Source organism: Staurois parvus, unplaced genomic scaffold (assembly GCF_062004578.1).
Source record: "Staurois parvus isolate SC_StPar_1 unplaced genomic scaffold, SC_StPar_1.0 ptg002140l, whole genome shotgun sequence".
NCBI classification, from domain to species: Eukaryota; Metazoa; Chordata; class Amphibia; order Anura; family Ranidae; genus Staurois; species Staurois parvus.
This window is the reverse complement of record NW_028319936.1, coordinates 6,263,671-6,285,225: the sequence shown is the minus strand read 5'-3', so window position 1 is coordinate 6,285,225 and position 21,555 is coordinate 6,263,671. Positions and strand designations below refer to the sequence as shown.

The 21,555-nt window shown below is 46.9% G+C and overlaps 1 protein-coding gene across 3 annotated transcripts in view; it reads left to right on the top strand.

The window, feature by feature from the left end:
* Positions 1–21,555, top strand: part of LOC149432483 (amine oxidase [flavin-containing] A-like) — a 135,445-nt gene that overhangs the window by 30,513 nt on the left and 83,377 nt on the right. For all 3 annotated transcript variants that reach the window (XR_016308990.1, XM_089665132.1, XM_089665133.1), the window contains exon 4: positions 9,671–9,775. Coding sequence is in view for 2 of the 3 variants with exons in the window: in XM_089665132.1 (XP_089521258.1) it covers positions 9,671–9,775 (105 nt within the window). In the remaining variant the exon portion in view is untranslated. The remainder of the gene's footprint in view (positions 1–9,670; positions 9,776–21,555) is intronic.

Sequence of the window (21,555 nt, the reverse complement as noted above, 5' to 3'; positions counted from 1 at the left end):
AGGGTTCAATATTGAGTTGGCCCACCCTTTGCAGCTTTAACAGCTTCAACTCTTTTGGGAAGGCTGTCCTCAAGGGCCAGGAGTGTGCCTATGGGAATGTTTGACCATTCTTCCAGAAGGGCATTTGTGAGGTCAGGCACTGATGTTGGACGAGAAGGCCTGGCTCGCAGTCTCCACTCTAATTCATCCCAAAGATATTCTATGGGGTTGAGGTCAGGACTCTGTGCAGGCCAGTCAAGTTCCTCCACCCCAAACCTGCTAATATGTCTTTATGGACCTTGCTTTGTGCACTGGTATGCAGTCATGTTGTGTTGGAAGAGGAAGGGGCCATCCCCAAACTGTTCTCACAAAGTTGAAAAAATGAAATTGTCCAAAATGTATTCTGACGCTTTAAGAGTTCCCCTCACTGGAACGAAGGGGCCAAGCCTAACCCCTACAAAGCAACCCCACACCATAATCCCCCCTCCACCAAACTTTACACTTGGCAGAGTGCATTCAGGCAAGTACCATTCTCCTGGCAACCGCCAAACCCAGACATGTCCATTGTATTGCCAGACAGAAAAGTGTGATTCATCACTCCAGAGAACACATCTCCACTGCTTTACACCACTGAATCTGATGCTTTGCATTGCACTTGGTGATGTAAGGCTTGGATGCAACTGCTCTGTCATGGAAACTCTTTCCATGAAGCTCTCTATGCACTGTTGCTAATCTGAAGGTCACACAAAGTTTGGAGGTCTTTAGCTATTGGCTCTGCAGGCTCTGTGACTTCTGCGCACTTCAGCATGCGCTGACCCCGCTCTGTTATTTTTCGTGGCCTACTACTTTGTGGCTGAGTTGTTGCTCCCAGTTGCTTCCACTTTTCTATAATACCACTAACAGTTGACCATGGGATATTTAGTATAAAGGAAATTTCACAGATGGACTTATTGCACAGATGGCAACCTATCACGGTGCCACACTTGCATTCACTGAGCTCCTAAGAGTGACCCATTCTTTCACAAATGTTTGTAGAAGCAGTCTGCATGCCTAGGTGCTTGATTTTATACACCTGTGGCCATGAAGGTGATTGGAACACTTGAATTATGCAGCAGAGTGTTTCTCCTTCTCTATCCCTCTCCCCCAAACTAAGCTAATTTTCCAAAGCTAAAGTAAACAAAGGACGGAAATCATCTGAATTACATTTCCTGGTTCCTGCCAGTAAATTAAAAAAAGGGTTGAGGTCTCCCAGTGACATAATTGACCAAATATGGAAAAGTCCATATTTGGCCAGTGACATCTACGGGTGACCCTGTCCCCTTACTTACTTTGGTGGCGGGGACCATGAGATGTCATTCGGTACAAGGGAAGGGGTGGGATCAGATGCATATTGCCGCTTATCAGTGGACATGATTGACAGCAGGACAACATGATTGACAATAAATGTACATTCTGTGACTTTTTTTTTTTCATCGGTAAAGGACTTGCCAAGTGTTTAGTCATTTAGTGTTTCTTTTGAGAGTGCATTCTTTTTTTTTTTTGAATGAGTAGGGGTTCAATGTACCCCTTAATAATTCACATGGGGCAGTATCTGGCAGCCCCCTTATTAAAGCCCTCCACCCGCAGACCCCCACAACCATCGAGCTAAGGTTGTAGGGAAAAGACCCTTGTCCTCATAAACATGATGGTAAGGCACCTCCCCCCAATTTTAAGAAAATGTGGCCTGGGATGGTTCAAGGAGGGGTGGCACACGTTCACCTCCCCTTTCTTGACCACCCAGGCTGCATGCTCAAATAAGGGCCTGATGTGGATTTTTCTCTTGTTATATTGTGTGCGTTCCCCCTTAAAATACCAGACCTGAACAGTCTGGAATTAAATTTGGGGGGGGGGGAACAACACCATGCAGTTTTTTTTTTTTATGGAGCCATTCTCAAGATCCAAACCAGACCTAAAGGGCCTGCTAAGAATTTTGGGGGGACCTCACACTGTTTTTTTTTTTCTGTACACTGTTTGTTTATATGTACCTGTCCGTCAAGAATCCCCAGCTGCAAATGCTGAGATGAATCACTGGTTGTTAGGATACTGGCTGGTGTCGCCTCCCTAACAATCAAGAGGAAGCTGTAAAATTTTGCACTAGTAATAATAAGAGGAGTGACTCTGGAGACCCTGATGTAAGAAGGGGGTGTTTCCGGGGACCATAACGGAAGGAGGAGAGCACTGATAATGGGGGTTGACTCTGGGGACTCTGGTACAAGCAAGTGGTTCTGGGGAACCTGATGTAGGGGGTCTGGGAACCCTAATGTAGAAAAGGGGTGGCTCTTGGGACCCCAATGTAAGGAGGGGGGCACTAGGAACCCTGATATGAGGAGCGACTCTGATGCAAGGGGGTGGTTCTGGGGAACCTGATGTAAGGAAGAGGACTCTGGGAGCCCTGATAAGAAGGGGGTGACTCCGAGGACTCTGATGTAAGAAGGAGGCCTCTAGGAACCCTGATGTAAGAAGGGGGGCTCTGGGGACCTTGCTGTAAGGGGAGCTCCAGAGACCCTGTAGTAAGGGGGGGCTCCGGGGACCCTGTTGTAAGGAGAGGGGCTCTGGAGACCCTTTTGTAAGGAGGGTGGCTCCGCGGCCCATGATGTAAGGAGGGGGGCTCAGGGGACCCTGAGGTAAAAGGAGGTGTCTCTGGGAACCCTGATGTAAGGCGGGTAGGTGCTGATGTATGGAGAAAGTAGTTCTGAGCACCCTGATGTAAGGGAGATTGCTTTGAAGACCCGATGTACGGAGGGGTGCTCTGGGGACCCTGATGTACGGAGGGGGACTCTGGGGACCCTGATGTAAAAAGGGGGGGGGGGCACTGGGGAATCTGATGTAAGGAGGAAGTGGCTCTGGGGACCCTGATGTTAGGGGGGGTGGCTCTGGGGACCCTGATGTAAGGAGGGTCTGGGATCCCTAATGTAAGATAGGGGTGACTCTGGGGACCCTGATGTAAAGGGGGAGGCTCTGGGGACCCTGATTTAAGGAGGGGGGCTCTGTGGACCCTAATTTAATGAGGACTCTGGGGATCCTGATTTGAAGAAGAGGACTCTCGGAACCCTGATGGAAGATGGGCAGTCCCTTATGTAAGGAAGAAGTTGCTCGGGGGACCTTGTTGTAAGGGTGGGAAGCTCTGAGGGCATTGATGTAAGGGAGATTGCTCTGAGGACCCTGATGTAAGAAGGGGGGTTTTGGGAACCTGATGCAACTAGGGAAAGTCTGGGGATACTGATGTGAGGAGGGTAACTCTGAACCCTGACGTAAGGTGGGTGGCTCTGGAGACCAAAATGTAAGGGGGGCAACTCTGAGGATCCTGAAGTATGGAGGGGGACTCTGGGGATCCTGATGTAAGGGGGGTGACACTGGGTACCATGATGTAAGGTGAGTGGTCCCTAATGTAAAAGGGGTGATTCTGGAGACCCTGGTGTTGGGGGGGGGGAACTCTGAGGACCCTGATGTTGGGGAATGGGGTACTCTGGGTAGGCTCAGACATAAAAGTTATCACTTTTGGTGTGCAGAACAAACATGTAATGGAAACATTTTACATTTTTAAAATTCTGAGGTTTGTGTGTCTGTGAGACTGTCACTTGTGACATAGTAAGTAGAAGTAATGTGGGTGTATACAGTGACTATGCACAGATTCTGTTTAATCATTTCCCTTTAAGTCTCTCCCACTGTTAGGCAAAATCTGTCCTATGCATCACAAACTCCTGACCCCTGAACTCTGCCTCAACTACTACTGAACTCTGAACTTTGCCTCACTTATTACTGGCCCCTGTCCTATGCCCTGCTGATCCTGTACATTGCCATACAAACTAATGGTCTCTGTACACTGCAGTTCAAACTGCTGATCCTATCCACTACCCTGCTAACCTTCCATCCTCTGCCCCTCTGAAATTGTTTACTGCACCCCCACATCAGACAGGGTAGATCCGGCCCTGTTGTTAACCCCTTCCCAGCCAGTGTCATTAGTACAATGCCAGTGTATAGTATTATCACTGATCACTGTATTAATGTTACTGGCCATTTTAGTGGCAGTTAATCAGTTCCCCCCTGCATCAGTTAGTGTCAGATTCCACACTATCACAGTCTCATTATAAGTCGTTGATCACCCCCATTAGTAGTATTAAAGAAAAAAAAATTCCAGTATATAAACCAGAGTTTGTAGGTGCTATAGCTTTCACAGAAACCAATCCATATACACTTTTTTTTTAATCAAAGACATGTAGCAGAATACATTTTGACCAAAGTTTTATGAAGAAATTAAATTTTTTTTTCCTCGATATGTTTTGTAGCAGAAAGTAAAAAAAAAAATTTTTTTCCAAAATATTTGTTTTTTACAGTTATATCGCAAAAAATAAAAACCCCAGTGGTGATCAAATACCTCCAAAAGAAAGCTCTGTTTGTGTGAAAAAAATGATATACATTTCGTTTGGATATAGTGTTTCATGACCGTGCAATTACCTGTTAAAGTAGCGCAGTGCTAAATAGCACAAAATGGTCCGGTCATGAAGGGGATTAAATCCTCCGGAGCTTAAATAATATTACTACTACCAAGAAGAAAGAAAGAAAAAGAATGGGCAAGTGGATATTAGGTGTCGCAGCTTATGATATTGCACATGTATGTTCCAGACAGGTTTCTCACACAGTAGAAGTAAAGAGAAAAAATGACAGTTCCAGAGTTTGCCTAACAAATCTCAGCATAAGCACTTATATAAACAGGAGGTGTCTAGTACATGAAAACAAATGCATAGCTGCATTCCGTGTAGAAATAGTGTACTACCAGTAGTGGTACATACACTATATTGCCAAAAGTATTAGGAAACCTCTCCAAATCATTGGATTCAGGTGTTCCAATCACCTCCATGGTCACAGGTGTATAAAATCAAGCACCTAGGCATGCAGATTGCTTCAACAAACATTTGTGAAAGAATGGGTCGCTGTCAGGAGCTCAGTGAATTCAAGTGTGGTACCGTAATAGGTTGCCACCTGTGCAATAAGTCCATCCATGAAATTTCCTTGCTACTAAATATTCCACGGTCAACTGTTAGTGGTATTATAACCAAGTGGAAGCAACTGGCAACAATAGCAACTCAGCCATGAACTGGTAGGCCACATAAAATGACAGAGCGGGGTCAGCACATACTGAAGCGCACAGTGTGCAGAAAACGCCAACTGTCTGCAGAGTCAATAGCTAAAGACCTCCAAACTTCATGTGGCCTTTAGATTAGCACAGCAACAGTGCATAGACAGCTTCATGGAATGGGTTTCCATGGCCAAGCAGCTGCATCAAAGCCTTACATCACCAAGTGCAATGCAAAGCGTCGGATGCAGTGGTGTAAAGCACGCCACCACTGGACTCTAACAGTGGAGGCTTGTTCTCTGGAGTGACGAATCACACTTCTCTGTCTGGCAATCTGATGGATGTGTCTAGGTTTGGCGGTTGCCAGGAGAACGGTGCTTGCCTGACTGCATTGTGCCAAGTGTAACGTTTGGTGGAGGGGGGATTATGGTTTGGGGATGTTTTGCAGTGGATGGGCTTGGCCCCTTAGTTCCAGTGAAGGGAAATCTTGAGGCATCAGCATACCAAGACATTTTGGACAATTTCATGCTCCTAACTTTGTGGGAACAGTTTGGGGATGGCCCCTTCCTTTTCCAACATGACTGCGCACCAGTGCACAAAACAAGGTCCATAAAGACATGGATAAGTGAGTTTGGGGTAGAGGAACTTAACTGGCCTGTTCTGACCTCAACCCGTAAGAACACCTTTGGGATGAATTAAAGTGGAGACTGCGAGCCAGGCCTTCTCATCCTACATCAGTGCCTTACCTCACAAATGTGCTTCTGGAAGAATGGTGAAACATACCCATAGACACACTCCTAAACCTTGTGGACAGCCTTCCCAGAAGAGTTGACACTGTTATAGCTGCAAAGGGTGGGCCAACTCAATATTGAACCCTACGGACTAAGACTGGGATGCCATTAACGTTCATGTGCGTGTAAAGGCAGGCGTCCCAATACTTTTGGCAATATAGTGTGTGTGTGTGTGTGTGTGTCCAGAGGTATACTGGCTTAAGGGACAGAAGATGATCCTCTGGTGGGCCCCAATTATGTGAGGAAAAAACATTGCTTTCTCTGTTGGGCCCCAGTGCCCCCTGCATGTATCAAAACAGTTCTATGGTGTATGGTTTCTCTGTATCTTGTGGTTTTACTTGACTGTTTTTTCTATCTTCTAGATATCTTGTTTTTGAAGTGCAATTTATTTTTATATGAAGGTTGCAAAGGTTCATTTTTCATATACTCTTCCCTTTATAACCTTTTCTCTAGAGCTCTTTGTGAGAAAGATAAGGAAAAAAATTGCTATTTCAGGCATTATTGTTGAATGCAAGTTTTCCAAGATATAGTGATTAATGGCTTCAATATACCACCAACACATTTTATGGAGACGGCAAGCGAAGGCTGTTTATTATGTATGTTGTGTTGTACTTGTGCTCTGTCACGTACACTGTGAATTCATCTTTCTCTCAAGCATGGTTAGATTTTACTGTTTCGTAATAATTAACACTTAGAGAGAGTGAGAGAGACTATAAACAGTGTACATTGATCTTTGACTTTTACTATATTTTTTTTTTTTCTTAAACAGTGTACATTGATCTTTGCTATTTACTTAAGATGTTTTTCTCCTAGACTGTAAAGCTGATATTTTGCAGATGTTTGAGCAAAGAGGTTTATTGCAGAAGATTGCCTAAATCAAACCGGTGATATACAAAATATTTTTAAGGAAGTGTAGTCTGTTTTTGAACATATTTTCTACAATATGTTTTTCAGTAAAGGTCAAAAATAAAATTGTTCATTACAGGACACAGGCTTGAAATTTTTAGATCCTGGGTTATAGACTGGTATCTTCAGATCATTGGACACTGACAAAGCTTTGGAGTCCAACTGGGCACCCCCTATAATCCTACACCACTCAACAAGTCCTTAGTTTTTGGTTAGTGTTCTAAGGCTATTACCCCCTTCTCCCTTACAGAGAAATCACTCTTAGATTAACTAGTTTATTATTTGACTCCTAATTCTTCAATCAACTTTATTTTCTAATATAACCATAGAAGCAATGCACCTGGATCGGTGCAACCTGGTGAAACCTTGTGAGTTGTACCCGACCCCACACCATGGAGACAACCTGTAATGTTGCTTCGGGCACTGGATGCTGCTTGGGTGCTCACCTCGGCACTTGGTGCAAGGCATTCAGTTAGCCACAGGGTGCTATACAAGTCCAGGGACAAGGTCCATCCCTTTGGAACCTAGACCCTGAAGACCCCTCAAGAAGTGCCTACTGTTACAGGCAAATCCTGAACCCTGTATTGGGGCCAGCGACATGGACAGCTAAAATGAGGTCACCCGGTTTATTGTACTGTTATCAAAGCCCCAGAGCAAGTATGAGACATCTCTATCTCTAGTATTTTCTTTAGGGCCGTTTTACACAGCCAGGCTCTGCCAAGCAGGTCCGCCTTCTCAGTTGGGGATCTATCCGCTGATCTCTGCTGAGCAGGAGGATGACAAGTCTGTGTCCATTCCACTTGTGCAGAGCTGACACAGCCCATTGCTCTCTATGGGCAGCTGGATATAAACGCACCGATTGGATACAGATATGTGTAAATGCACACATGTCCATGTACATCTGCCTCCCCATAGAGAACAATGGGTAGTCTGATCGGTTCGCCCGTGTGAAAGGGCCCTTACACCGATTATGTGTTCTGAATACTATTTTATTTATACGTTAAAACTTTCAGGAAACAGGACTGTGCCTGAAACTTATTCACAATAAACTTATTCACCATACAAGCCCAGGGCTGAGGTCCATCCCTATGGAACCCAGACCCTGAAGACCCCTGAAGGGGAGTGCCCACCATGACAGGTAAATCCTGGAACCTATATAAGGACCAGGGACATAGACAGCTAAAACAGGGTCACCCTGTTTATTGGATTGTTACTGTAGCCCCATGGCAAATATGAAGCATAATATATTTTACTTTGCATTGATAATGTACATTGTATTCTGAATAGTATTTCATTTCTAAGTAAAGCCTTTCAGGAAACAGGAATGTGCCTGTAACATAGGGCTCAATAAAGGATATTGCATGCAATATTTGGATCATGTATCCAAATATCTTATGTGACATGAAAATGTCAGTTCACTACAGGTTTATGTGGTATTTACCTCAAAAACACGAAACGCTCGGTAAATACAACATAAACCTGTGTAAAAGTCAATTCACAAAAAAAGTAAACAAATATATTAAAGAAGTTGTGGTCTAACTATGCCCTCTTTAATGAATTTATACAATTACTAGCTGGTTGTTAAGGAGCCAGCACCCGCCACATCAACTTCATGGACAACATGTTTACTTGTTGCCTAGTATATCCCACCAACCTTCAGATACCATTGTAACAAGATAGTCATTCTTATTCTCTTTACCTGTCAGTGATCTTAATGTTATGGCTGATTGGTGTATATCAAAGTGTGATCAAATAAGGGACAGATCCATCTCTCGCCCTAATTCATAAGGACTAATATCATTAAAGTGCTTGTAAAGGCAACATTTAAATTTTTTTGTTAAAGAACAAACATGTTATACTTACCTGCTCTGTGCAATGGTTTTGCACAGAGCAGCCTCTACCCTTCTCTTCTCGGGTCCCCCGTTGGCGCTCCTGGCCCCTCCCTCTTGCTGAGTGCTCACTCTTGAGCCCCACTCTGTGTCCTTAAGACACAGCGAGCTCAGATCAGCCCCACGTTCTGCTCCCTCCGCACTGGCTGTGATTGATGGCAGCGGAAGCCAATGGCTCCCACTGCTGTGTCTCAGCCAATGAAGAGGGAGAGACCCAGGAGAGCCACTGCTCTTGTGCACATCACTGGTTTGAGATTGGGCTTAAGTAAGTATTGGGGTTGGGGGGGAGGAGGAGCTGCACACAAAGTTTTTTTACCTTCATGCATGACCCAAAATTGTGGCTGCCTGGCCTCCAGGCTTCCCTTATAACTCCTGCTCAGGCCAGCTTTCCAAAAGGCCTTATCCAATATTCAGAGGGTATTAGCAGTGTTTGAACATGCCAAACACAACCCTAATGCCCCTTTCACATGAGGCAGACTCTGCCTGCAATCTGCTTGCTCAACAGGAGATCTGTCTGCTGATCCCCACTGAGCAAGTAGATGACAGGTCTGTGTCTGCTCCGCTTGTGCAGAGTAGACACAGACACCCCCTACAGTATGTGCAGTTGGATGTAAAAGGACCAACTCTTCATTTACATCTGGTTGCCATCTTATCCTCTGGATGGAAAGGGAATGGAGTGGATCGGATTGGATGTAGGCGGGTAAATGGACATACTGCTCCATAGAGGAGAATCGATCAGATCATTCGTATGAAAGCAACCTGAAAGTAATCTAGCAGTTATAATTATTGCTGCAGAAAAAAGCCTTCAACAATGCTGGACGCTGGCTAGACAAAGGTGGTTCTTCGTTTGCACAGGCATGCAGTATAATCGAGAACCTATTTAAAGTCCTAAGCTGTAGTTGATGCTGTACACTCAAATGTACCCATTGTTTTATTATGTACACTATATCATAAAATGTACAATTACTCTGTTTTTTTCTTCTCTTTTCAAGGGTAAAACATATGGATTTCATGGGTCTTTCCCTCCATCATGGAATCTTTTAGTGATTTTGGATTATAATCATCTATGGAGGACAATCGATGAATGGGGAAAAGAGGTACGAATTGTTGAAAAAACGAGTGGTTGTAACTGATGCATGGATGGGGTCAAGATCATTTCATTTTCCTTTTAAGCATCCACACTGACCACATACTGTATATCATCTGCTTCTCTGTGATTGTGCTCTTACATGTCGATACAATTCAGTTAGGCACAACCGTAAGTATGCAGAATATGCTAGTCAGTAGATGGTAGTGACTGATGACATTTCTGAAGGTTGGAGCATTCAATTTGAGCAACAAATTAGTACTTGTCACCAATAAACTGGAATTGATTAACCTAAGGAACAGAGACTCTTAATGAATAAAGTAAAGCTGAACTCTAGGTAGATATAAAAGACACAAATTAATGCAGCTTTGTAATCATTACTGAATCATTCCATTTCTTTTTTTAATGCAATCAGTATAAGTGCCTGAATTTGAACTGGTATTAGCCTCTTGCAGGACCTGTGCTGCATGGCTGGGTTGTGAGAGGCAGCACGAGTTGTTAGTTAATGTGCTGACAAGGAACATTCTGACTGGAGATGGAAACATAGTAACAGATAGGTGAGCTCTGTACTGCCTCTCCTTCTCTATCCAGTAAAAGGCTGGGGCGGATCTAGGATGACCTGGGCTCAGAGGAAGTAGGTTGAATGATGCTGGAGGAAAAAAAAGGAGTCATTCATTCATCTGTCCTCCATTCATAGGGTATTTTTCATTTATGGAAGCTGTAGTACATCCTCTGTGAATGGAGGGGGAAGGCAGAAATGGTGAGCATAGTTGGCACTCTTTAACAAGTGCCTATGGCAGGTCCAGCAGCTGTATTAACCCCAGCGGCACTGGAAGAGAGCAGCTGCAGGGGGTATGGGGTGGACTTTAAAAGAGATATATGGCCAAAATGTTTTTTAACCAGACTTTTATTCTGGGTCACAGGAGGGCACTTACCTTTGCCCTTCTGTGGCCCAGAATCCGTTGACAGTGGGCCGTAGGGAATGGTATACAGGATTTCATTTGTAATCACTGTTCCAGTTAAAAAACTAATCTCTGGTCAAATTGATTTTCCCCGTTCCCTTATCATTTACAAACTTAGCTCACACCTATTTACAAATGTAAAACAAAACAAATCAAAATCCCCTTTTTACTTACCGGGAGTGAAAATTAATGGCTAATTCAGCACTTCAGTCTCCCATCTTGCCACCCTACATAGTGACATTGTCATGCCGCTGCAGTATTCTGGAGTCTGAGAAGGCCCTGCTGTTAGCAAGTCAATGGGATCTGTTTTCTTGAAGAGTGACCCTCTCACTCTGCACTGACCCTATAGAAGGACCATCCTATTCTTTAGTTGGGAAAAAAGAAGACTCAAGACTTGACATATCATGTGACTGTGGTAGGTTAAGGAAATGTTAGGGTTTTTTTCTTTGTTTTTTTTTTTTAAAAAAAACCCAGTGATTAGTTAGAAGAGTAGGGAGTTTAAGAGTAGTGGTCTTTAAGAAGGAGCACGAAAGTGTATACACTAACCACGGTATTTAGCATCAGTTATCACACTGATGAGATTTCTGATATGTTCCAGAAAGCATGGAATCACATGACAAGTGAAAGTACATGAGTTTCTGTGGGGGCTGTCCACATATATGCAGTGCAAATCTGATGCGATTTGAAAAAAGGGTCATGTGCAAGTTTAGTGTGGTGCGATTTGTAGCTCCTCAGACTTGAATGGAAGCTTCATGCTGTGGACTCTAGTACCAACTCGCACTGGAGCTGCTCCTGAAACTGCATTGCAAAGCGGATTCAATTTGCATTGCATCAGTGTGAAGCTAAGATAAGTGAGAGCCTTGATGAGTGATCAGGTGAATGTTCATTAAAGCCCCACTCTGGGATACCTTCTGTGAATGGACAACAGACGGGATGGGCAGGCAGATCTGCTGCTGTATGAGAAGGCAGTGTCTCTCCTGTCAGAGTGATGGGAGTATAGCAATAACTGTACTCCCGGCGCTCAGTAAAATTGTCAGAGCTGGCATGAACCTCTTTGGACATAGCAAGCCAGAGCACTTTAGAAAGTGTCTGAATTCCCAGAATTCAGCTTTAAACACTCCGTGCCAAATTATGTTTTTTTAATTAAAAATGGACTATGGATATTTATGTCCCAACTATAATCTGTAGATGAAATAACTGACTCACAAAACTGCACAGAAAGAGCAATTAATGTGACTAATTTGCAAAATTTTAATATACTTACATGAAATATATTAACTGAACTGTTTGATGCTTTGTTTTTGGAGCAGGAAAGTCATTACTGCCTACTCAGCTCAGCTATTTATCAAAAGTCTGGCATGACTCAGTAACATAAACCATTTCTGGTCCCGGCTTATTGCTGAACACTGGTTGTCAACTTTTAAATGCCTTTTATTAAATTTTGTTTGACACTCTATTGTAATGTTTAGTTGGATCTGAATTGTCAATTAAGTTTCAGTAATAGTGTGATAAAAGATAAATCATATTAAAACTCCAGGCAGATATATAAAGACACAAGTTAATGCAACTCTGTGATCATTAATACAATACATCATCAAAGCTTTGTGTAGGGTTTTTTTTAATGCAAGCAGCTTAAGTGTGTTGAATTTACCTGATATCAGCCTCTTGCAGTCCTTAAACAGCAGAGCTCAGAATGGGGAAAGAAAAGCAGCACAAGGATCCAGTCAGGCTTGTTGCAGTTCAAGGAGAACGCCAATAGGAGGAGAGAGCAGGGTGACAGAGAGATGAGCTCATTAGCATGCTGCTCCTTCTTTCACTGTCCAGTAACAGAGTGGGGATGGGGAGGAAAACAGTAAGTAAAGATCCCCCCCCAGATTTCAGATGTGCCCCCAAAGCATCCCACCCACAACCCCCCTCCATACCTAAGACTTTGTCCAACTGACTCCCATCCCAGCATGTACATACACAGGCTGAGCACAGGCAGCAAGATCTTCTTGGTTCCTTCACAAACTACACAGAGCCGAAATCCAATTCCCTTATGCACAGCTATGATAAGTACTGTGTGTAGCCGGTTACTGTGGCAGTGCTGCCATTCTGACCAGGCAATTTCAGAGGTCAGAAGTACAACACAGTAACCAGCTACACACTGTGTAGATTGTAGACATGCATAAGGGAACTGGATTTCAGCTCTGTACTGTGTGGAAAGGAACTGAGAAGGAAATATTGCTGCATGTGCTCCAGCAGTATACCCCCCCCCCATCCCCCCCTCCTCTCTCCTTCCAGCGGTGACCCCCCCCCCCTCTCTATCCTTCCAGTGGTTAACACTGTCCTCTCTCCTTCCAGCGGTGGCATTTGTCCTCTCTCCTTCCAGCGGTGAGCCCCCACGCTCTTTCCTTCCAGCGGTGAGCCCCCACGCTCTTTCCTTCCAGCGGTGACCCCCCACGCTCTATCCTTCCAGCGGTGACCCCCCACGCTCTATCCTTCCAGCGGTTATTCCTGTCCTCTCTCCTTCTAGCAGTGACATCTGTCCTTTCTCCTTGCAGTGGTGACCCCCAGTGCTCTATCCATCCAGCGGTTACCCCTATCCTCTCCCCTTCCAGTGGTTACCCCTGTCCTCTCTCCTTCCAGTGGTGACATCTGTTCTCTCTCCTCTAAGTGATAACCCTGTCCTCTATCCTTTCAGTGGTGACCCTGTACTCTCTCCAGCCAGTGGTGACATCTGTCCTATTTCCTTTCAGCAGTGACCCCTGTCCTCTTTCCTGCAGTGGTGACCACTGTCCTCTGCCCTGCTAATATTGACCCCTATCCTCTCTTCTTCCAGCGGTGACCCCCCCCCTCCTTGCTGTATCCTTCCAGTGGTTACCCCTGTCCTCTCTCCTTTAAGCAGTGGCATCTGTCCTCTCTCCTTTAAGCAATGACTTCTGTCCTTCCAGCGGTGCCCCTGTCCTCTGTCCAGCCAGTGGTGACATCTGTCCTACTTCCTTTCAGCAATGACCCCTGCCCTCTCTCCTGCAGTGGTGACCTCTGTCCTCTGCCCTGCCAGTGGTGACCCCTGTCCTCTTTCCTTCCAGCGGTGACCCCCCCCCCCCTGTATGCTTGCAGTGGTTTCCCCATCCTCTCTCCTTCCAGCGGTGACATCTGTCCTCTCTCCTTTAAGCGTTGACCCCTGTCCACTATCCTTGCAGTGGTGACCTCTGTCCTCTCTCCAGCCAGCAGTGACCTCTGTCCTATTTCCTTTCAGCAGTGACCCCTGCCCTCTACTGCAGTGGTGACTCCTGTCCTCTGCCCTGCCAGCAGTGACTCCTGTCCTCTCTCCTGCCAGCAGTGACTCCTGTCTTCTCTCCTGCCAGCAGTGACTCCTGTTCTCTCTCCTGCCAGCAGTGACTCCTGTTCTCTCTCCTGCCAGCAGTGACTCCTGTTCTCTCTCCTGCCAGCAGTGACTCCTGTTCTCTCTCCTGCCAGCAGTGACTCCTGTTCTCTCTCCTGCCAGCAGTGACTCCTGTCCTCTCTCCTGCCAGCAGTGACTCCTGTCCTCTCTCCTGCCAGCAGTGACTCCTGTCCTCTCTCCTGCCAGCAGTGACTCCTGTCCTCTCTCCTGCCAGCAGTGACTCCTGTCCTCTCTCCTGCCAGCAGTGACTCCTGTCCTCTCTCCTGCCAGCAGTGACTCCTGTCCTCTCTCCTGCCAGCAGTGACTCCTGTCCTCTCTCCTGCCAGCAGTGACTCCTGTCCTCTCTCCTGCCAGCAGTGACTCCTGTCCTCTCTCCTGCCAGCAGTGACTCCTGTCCTCTCTCCTGCCAGCAGTGACTCCTGTCCTCTCTCCTGCTAGCGGTGACCCCTGTCCTCTCTCCTGCCAGCGGTGACCCCTGTCCTCTCTCCTTCCAGTGGTGACTCCTGTCCTTTCCCTTGCCAGCTGGGACCCCTGTCCTCTGCTCTGCCAGCTGTGACCCCTGTCCTCTGCCCTGCCAGCATTTACCACTGTCCTTTGTCCTGCCACAGTGACCCCTGTCCTCTGCCCTACTTATCCCCAGTACAATGCCTTACCAATTTTTTATGAACTCCCCTACTGACCCCTGCATGCTGCCCTAAAAACTAGTAGCCCTGGTACACTGCCCTACAACCTGCTGATCCTGTGCTCCGCCCTGCTGACCCCCTATAGATTGCCCTGCTGACCTCTCATCTTCTGCCCACCCTTCTCATTTTTTACTGCACCTCCACATCAGATAAGCTAGATCCGGCCCTGATTATAATACATTATTGTAGTTAGGGTGCAGTTAAATTGGTATTAAACCCAACACTTACCTCCTAAGTCCTCATGCACAGTGGACGTATTTACAACTGCTGTTTTTGGCTTTTGACATTTTTTTCTACAGACAGTAAACCCCCCAGAATGTTATCCTATGTGTCCATGCACACATGGACTGTAATCAACGTTTTTTTGTCAGGGGTTTTTTGGCTGGAAAAAACCCCAGAACTAGTGGGTTTCTAGGGGAGTTTTTTTAGCTGAAAAATGTGGCAAAACACGGTAAATCAAGGCAAACCGGCATTTTTGGACTTTTGGACTGGTAAGAAAAAATGCTAAAAACTGAAAACACGAAAAAATGAGGCTAAACGCTAATGCAATAATGCTAAAAAATGCTGAAAAACTCATGATTTTAACGTGACTTTACACAGCTAACATTACCAGCATTACTAAAACGCCCAGTGTGCATGGAGCCCAACTCTGTTCTAAACTTTGGCCTTTAAAGTAAAAGTCAAAACTTTTATTTTTATTACAGATAGAGTAGGGAAGGCTTATACTCCCTATGAGTTTATTATTTGCTGCATGTGCACTGCTGGGAAGATTTTCCTCCACTTCCTGTTCTGAAGAAGTATAGGCAAAGCTTTTTGCTTTACTTCTCCTATCACAGGAGTGCAGTTCGCTGCAGCCCGCTGACATCACAGAGCCGGTCCAGGCTCTGTAAAGATCCCTACCATATGGTTGGGATCCACCCACCCAGGACCGGCACCTGGCTCAGACGAAGCCAGTCCCTACTGCCTAGCACTCCAGTGAGCACTGGGGGCAGAGCAGAGAGCTGGAGACTGATAGTCACAGCTCTCTGCTCATTGTAAAAGTGGAGAACTGAGCAATCAGGGTGTTTGATCGCTTGGTTTTCACTGCAGAGCTGGCGAGGGACAGATGCAGCATCGGATCAATGCTGCATCGACCTAGGTGAGTATAAATAGGGTTTTTTGTCACGAGATTGGGCTGGCTGTGCTGTCTTTTAGGGATGAATATCTCTCAGTATTCAGGACGGGCAGTAATATAAGTTGTTTAGCACAGTGGAAAAATAGTGCTAAACCCGTAAGTTATCTGATTGGTATTGCTGTCTTAGGGTATTGATGTTGATGTAAATAATTTGGTTTCCGGGCAGGCGACTTCTACATTCCAAAGGATCTCCATGGTCTCCTTGGCTTGTAGTGTAATGTGACAAAAATCAAAACTGAAGCAGCATACCACTAATAAAAGGCCAAGGTACAACTTTTTTTTAATGAAAGTTAGGGGGCAATCCAAAGAGTATTCAATTCATTTCAGCTGCTGACAAATCCTGTGCTTGTAATCACACTCAAATATAGAACAGTTCAGTTCTAGTCCGTTTACATTGTTCTCAATCAAGCCCTGATGAAGGGGGCATTTTGGACCTCCAAAACGCCCTGAATACTCTTTAGATTGTTTGTATGACTATTATTGGAATCAACTCGTATATGGACCTTTTAGCAGTGGTGTAGTGGTTCACTTTCAATTTTAGTTATATAAATCCTTTCAACAAATTTCATATATGCATTTCAGGGGTGTAATTAAAGGTGGAAACTAACCCATTGATTTAAAGTGGTTGTAAAACCTCTAACATGCTCTCAGAGGCTACATTGAGACCAGCGGAAGCCATTGGCCCCTGCTGTTTTCAGTCAAAGCTTGTGTGGAGGGAGCAGGGGGTGGGACTGAGCCATGCTGTGTGTGTGTCTGTGGATGCACAGAGCCTAGCTTGAGAGCTTGCCCACATATGTATCTCCATTGCAAACAGCTTGCTATGAGCATGCATACATAAGAGAAGGAGTAGAGAGTGCTAGCAGGGGACTCCAGAAGAGGAGGTAAGGAACCACTCTGTGCAATTACATTGTACAGAGCAGGCAAGTATAACATATTTATTATTTTAATTTAAAAAAATTTCCCTTAGAACCACTTTGAGAATCCATAGCAGGCCCATAATTCAAGTATGTAGCTTGGCTGGCCAGGAAAGGTGGGGGGGCAAGTGTGTACCCCCCTTCTGAACCATACCAGGCCACATGCCCTCAACATGGGGATGGGTGTAGTGGTGCCTCGGCCTCGTCCCCACAACCCTGGCTGGTGGCTGGGGGGCCGGGGAGTCTGTGGGTGGGGGGCTTATCAGAATCTGAAATCCCCCCCCTCCTCTGTGAATGAGTACATTGTACCCCTATTCATTAGAAAAATTTAAGTTGTAACCTAGAAAAAAAATATACCCAAACATTTGAAAAGTAATAAAAAAAAATACAAAAAATGTCCCACCTTGTAAATCTATTGTCAATCACGATGCCTGTCACCCGTGGACAAAAAAGCACCCAACGACCCGCAGCACATGACTGATCCTGGCAGTACAGTTAGCCAAATGACAGCTCCCCGTTGACATCATTGACCAAATTATGGCCATGGTCCTATTTGGTCAATGTCATTGCACAAATGTGGCCAGTGATTGATGTCACTGATATCCCAGCCATTTTGCTTAAAAGGGGTGGGGATTTCCAAGATGTCAGTGGTTCCTAGGGATCTTTCTTAGGAACCAGTGACAGTGGGAAGCTGTCTTATATAGAAGCAGGAGAAATACTAATTATATGTATGATTTTTTCCTCCTTCTGAACAAACAGCCAGAGTTCAGTCCAAACCTAGGTTCAGTTCGAACCGTCAGCTTATCCCTAGTAATGGACAGGAGGGTTCAGTTCAGTGTTAACACTTTTCCCAGAGCTTAACTTTAACCACCTAACCTCTGACCCTAATAGTAATCTCATACATATGTAAATCCAGCACTAAGTTGACCTCTGCAGCAGCATATTTGCCACATTTGATGCGAAAAACATTGGCGCCAAAAGCTAACAGTTCTACTCCAAGATCTAACAATGTAGAAATATCGTCACTAAGAACTACTGATTCACACACATTATTCTGACACACAACGAAAATGACTATAGGCTTAGCAACGGGAACACCGCACCACAAGATACAAAATGCTATATTTCCCTTATTAAAAAAGCCAGCAGGAACAAGAACTATTCTGCAATTGTAAGGAGGAGTGGGCACCGCTCTACCGATCCTCAGAAGTCAAATAGAAATAATAAAGTATGCAAATAAAAATATATAAATGGGGAAAAAAAGAAAGAAAGAAAAATATAAGTAAAAGAGGAAGGTAAAAAGAGGAAAAAGATGAACATTGAGAATCAAATGAAAAAGAAACAAGGACATGGAAGATACAAAGGTGAAAAAAAAAAAACTAAACAGGTAATATTTTTTTGCTCCATAAGATGCACCTGACCATAAGAAAACTTAGGTTTTAGAGGAGGAAAACAAGAAAAAAAATATTCTGAACCAATGGGATGAGTATAAGAGTTGACCAGAGACTGCAGACATAGTACAGGAGATGACCAGAGACTGCGGGCGTACTACAGGAGATGACCAGAGACTGCGGGCGTACTACAGGAGATGACCAGAGACTGCGGGTGTACTACAGGAGATGACCAGAGACTGCGGACATACTACAGGAGATGACCAGAGACTGCGGACATACTACAGGAGATGACCAGAGACTGCGGACGTACTACAGGAGATGACCAGAGACTGCGGACGTACTACAGGAGATGACCAGAGACTGCGGACACAGTACAGGAGATGACCAGAGACTGCGGACATAGTACAGGAGATGACCAGAGACTGCGGACATAGTACAGGAGATGACCTGAGACTGCAGACATACTACAGGAGATGACCAGAGACTGCGGACATAGTACAGGAGATGACCAGAGACTGCAGATGCACTACAGGATATGACCAGAGCCTGCGGATGTACTACAGGAGATGACCAGAGCCTGCGGACACAGTACAGGAGATGACCGGAGACTGCGGACACAGTACAGGAGATGACCGGAGACTGCAGACACAGTACAGGAGATGACCGGAGACTGCGGACGCACTACAGGAGATGACCAGAGACTGTGGACGCACTACAGGAGATGACCAGAGACATATTATTATTATTATTATTATTATAATACAGTATTTATAGAGTGCCAAAAGGTTTGCTCAGCGCTGTACATTATAGTGGAGGACAGAACATGAGATGCACCTGACAATAAGAAAACTTAGGTTTTAGAGGAGGAAAACAAGAAAAAAAATATTCTGAACCAATGGGATGACCAGAGACTGCGGACGTAGTACAGAAAATGACCAGAGACTGCAGACATAGTACAGGAGATGACCAGAGTGTCAGGGCTCCCGGATATGACCAGAGGTGTGTGACTGACGCAGGGAAACGCAGACTTCAGATATGTTATAAACAATATAATGTATTAACACTAACAATACAAACAAACGCAGTGCAATACTAAAACATAACACAGTGCAAACAAACCAAACCAACCACCCACAGATAACAGTACATACAATGCAAGCGTCGTCAGGCAGGTCGGGTCAATATCAATCGGGCAGGTAGGTACAGGGGGAGCAAGCGGAGAATGGTCGGAGTCACAAGCCAGGTTCAGCAGGTAGCGGGCAGCGTGGTACAGAGGGTCAGGCAGAGGAGAATGGTCAGACAAGCCAGGGATCAGGAGCAGGAGAATGGTCAGACAAAGCCAGGGATCAGAGTAGGGTCAGCAACGAATCAGACAGGAACAGGAACAGGGAGCAGGAACAGGATACAGGGCCCAGGAGAAACACACACCAAGGCAGAGTCTGCAGGTCTGGCCATCCCTTAAATACACCAGTATAATCAGTTCCAGGTGTTTGACTGGCTGCAAGGTTGAGTCTCTAGACAAGAAAAATTGGTGTGGCGCTAAGGCAAATAACACTAATCCCACATATCATATAAAATATAATATATATACATAAACAGATGATTATATATAGTCATGCATAAAACCTCTAACATAACCCCCAACTGGGGCATGTGAATAGATGCTAGTGATGGTGACACAAAACACCATGCAAAGGAATGTAAAATTCCTACAAGTGACAGAGGTGCATAAATTACAGTCCACTACACACAAAGACTGTGATCCTTGAACAAGCGTGAAAGTGCCACTGGTGTCACAATCCAGAAATGGTAAGAGTGCCTCCTCACCTCCCCGCACTGACCACAAGGGCCAATACGCCTTTGCACCTTATAGGTGTAATCCTCGAGTGCCAGCCGGTAAGGTCCACACTGGATGCTACCTCAGACGCTGGTTCATCAATCTACCCGTGTGCTCTGACATGGAGAAGATCCCATGCTGGCCCTATGGTGGCCGTGTGTTCAGGATGGAGACCGATTCCTGAAGCGCAGGAGGTATTAATATTTTTAAGGTTGAGTCTCTGATTGCTGGGAGCACCCGCTGGCCAGCCCTGGTACTGCAGCTCATAAGGCAGGTGAGTCCCACCATTGCTGGCCAGTCCATTCCTGACAGTACCCCCCCTCAAGGAGCGGCCTCAGGACGCTCCAAACAGTCCTAGCTGGGCAAAATGTTCCACCGCCCGGGTCTGGTAACTGGCGGGATATCAAAGACCGGCACACCGGGCAGGACTCCGGGCAGGGGCACTCCGGGCAGAGGCACTCCGGGCAGAGGCACTCCGGGCAGAGGCACATCGGGCTGGACTCCGGGCAGAGGCACATCGGGCTGGACTCCGGGCAGAGGCACATCGGGCTGGACTCCGGGCAGAGGCACATCGGGCTGGACTCCGGGCAGAGGCACATCGGGCTGGACTCCGGGCAGAGGCACATCGGATTACCAGGCGAAGCAGCAGGCACCGGGCCACCAGGCGGAGCAGCAGGCACCGGGCCACCAGGCGGAGCAGCAGGCACCGGGCCACCAGGCGGAGCAGCAGGCACCGGGCCACCAGGCGGAGCAGCAGGCACCGGGCCCCCAGGAGGGGCGACAGGCATCGGGCCCCCAGGAGGGGTGACAGGCATCGGGCCCCCAGGAGGGGCGACGGGTCTCGGGCCCCCAGGCGGAGCGACGGGTCTCGGGCCCCCAGGCGGAGCGACGGGTCTCGGGCCCCCAGGCGGAGCGACGGGTCTCGGGCCCCCAGGCGGAGCGACGGGTCTCGGGCCCCCAGGCGGAGCGACGGGTCTCGGGCCCCCAGGCGGAGCGACGGGCGCCGGACCCCCAGGCGGAGCGACGGGCGCCGGACCCCCAGGCGGAGCGACGGGCGCCGGACCCCCAGGCGGAGCGACGGGCGCCGGACCCCCAGGCGGAGCGACAGGTCTCGGGCCCCCAGGCGGAGCGGCGGGCGCCGGACCCCCAGGCGGAGCGACAGGTCTCGGGCCCCCAGGCGGAGCGGCGGGCGCCGGACCCCCAGGCGGAGCGACAGGTCTCGGGCCCCCAGGCGGAGCGACAGGTCTCGGGCCCCCAGGCGGAGCGACAGGTCTCGGGCCCCCAGGCGGAGCGGCGGGCACCGAACCCCCAGGCGGAGCGACAGGTCTCGGGCCCCCAGGCGGAGCGGCGGGCACCGAGTCACCAGGCACGACAGTGGGCTCCGAGTCAACTGGCATGACCGCTGGCACTGGGTCAGACATTGGATCGTCTGGCTGGA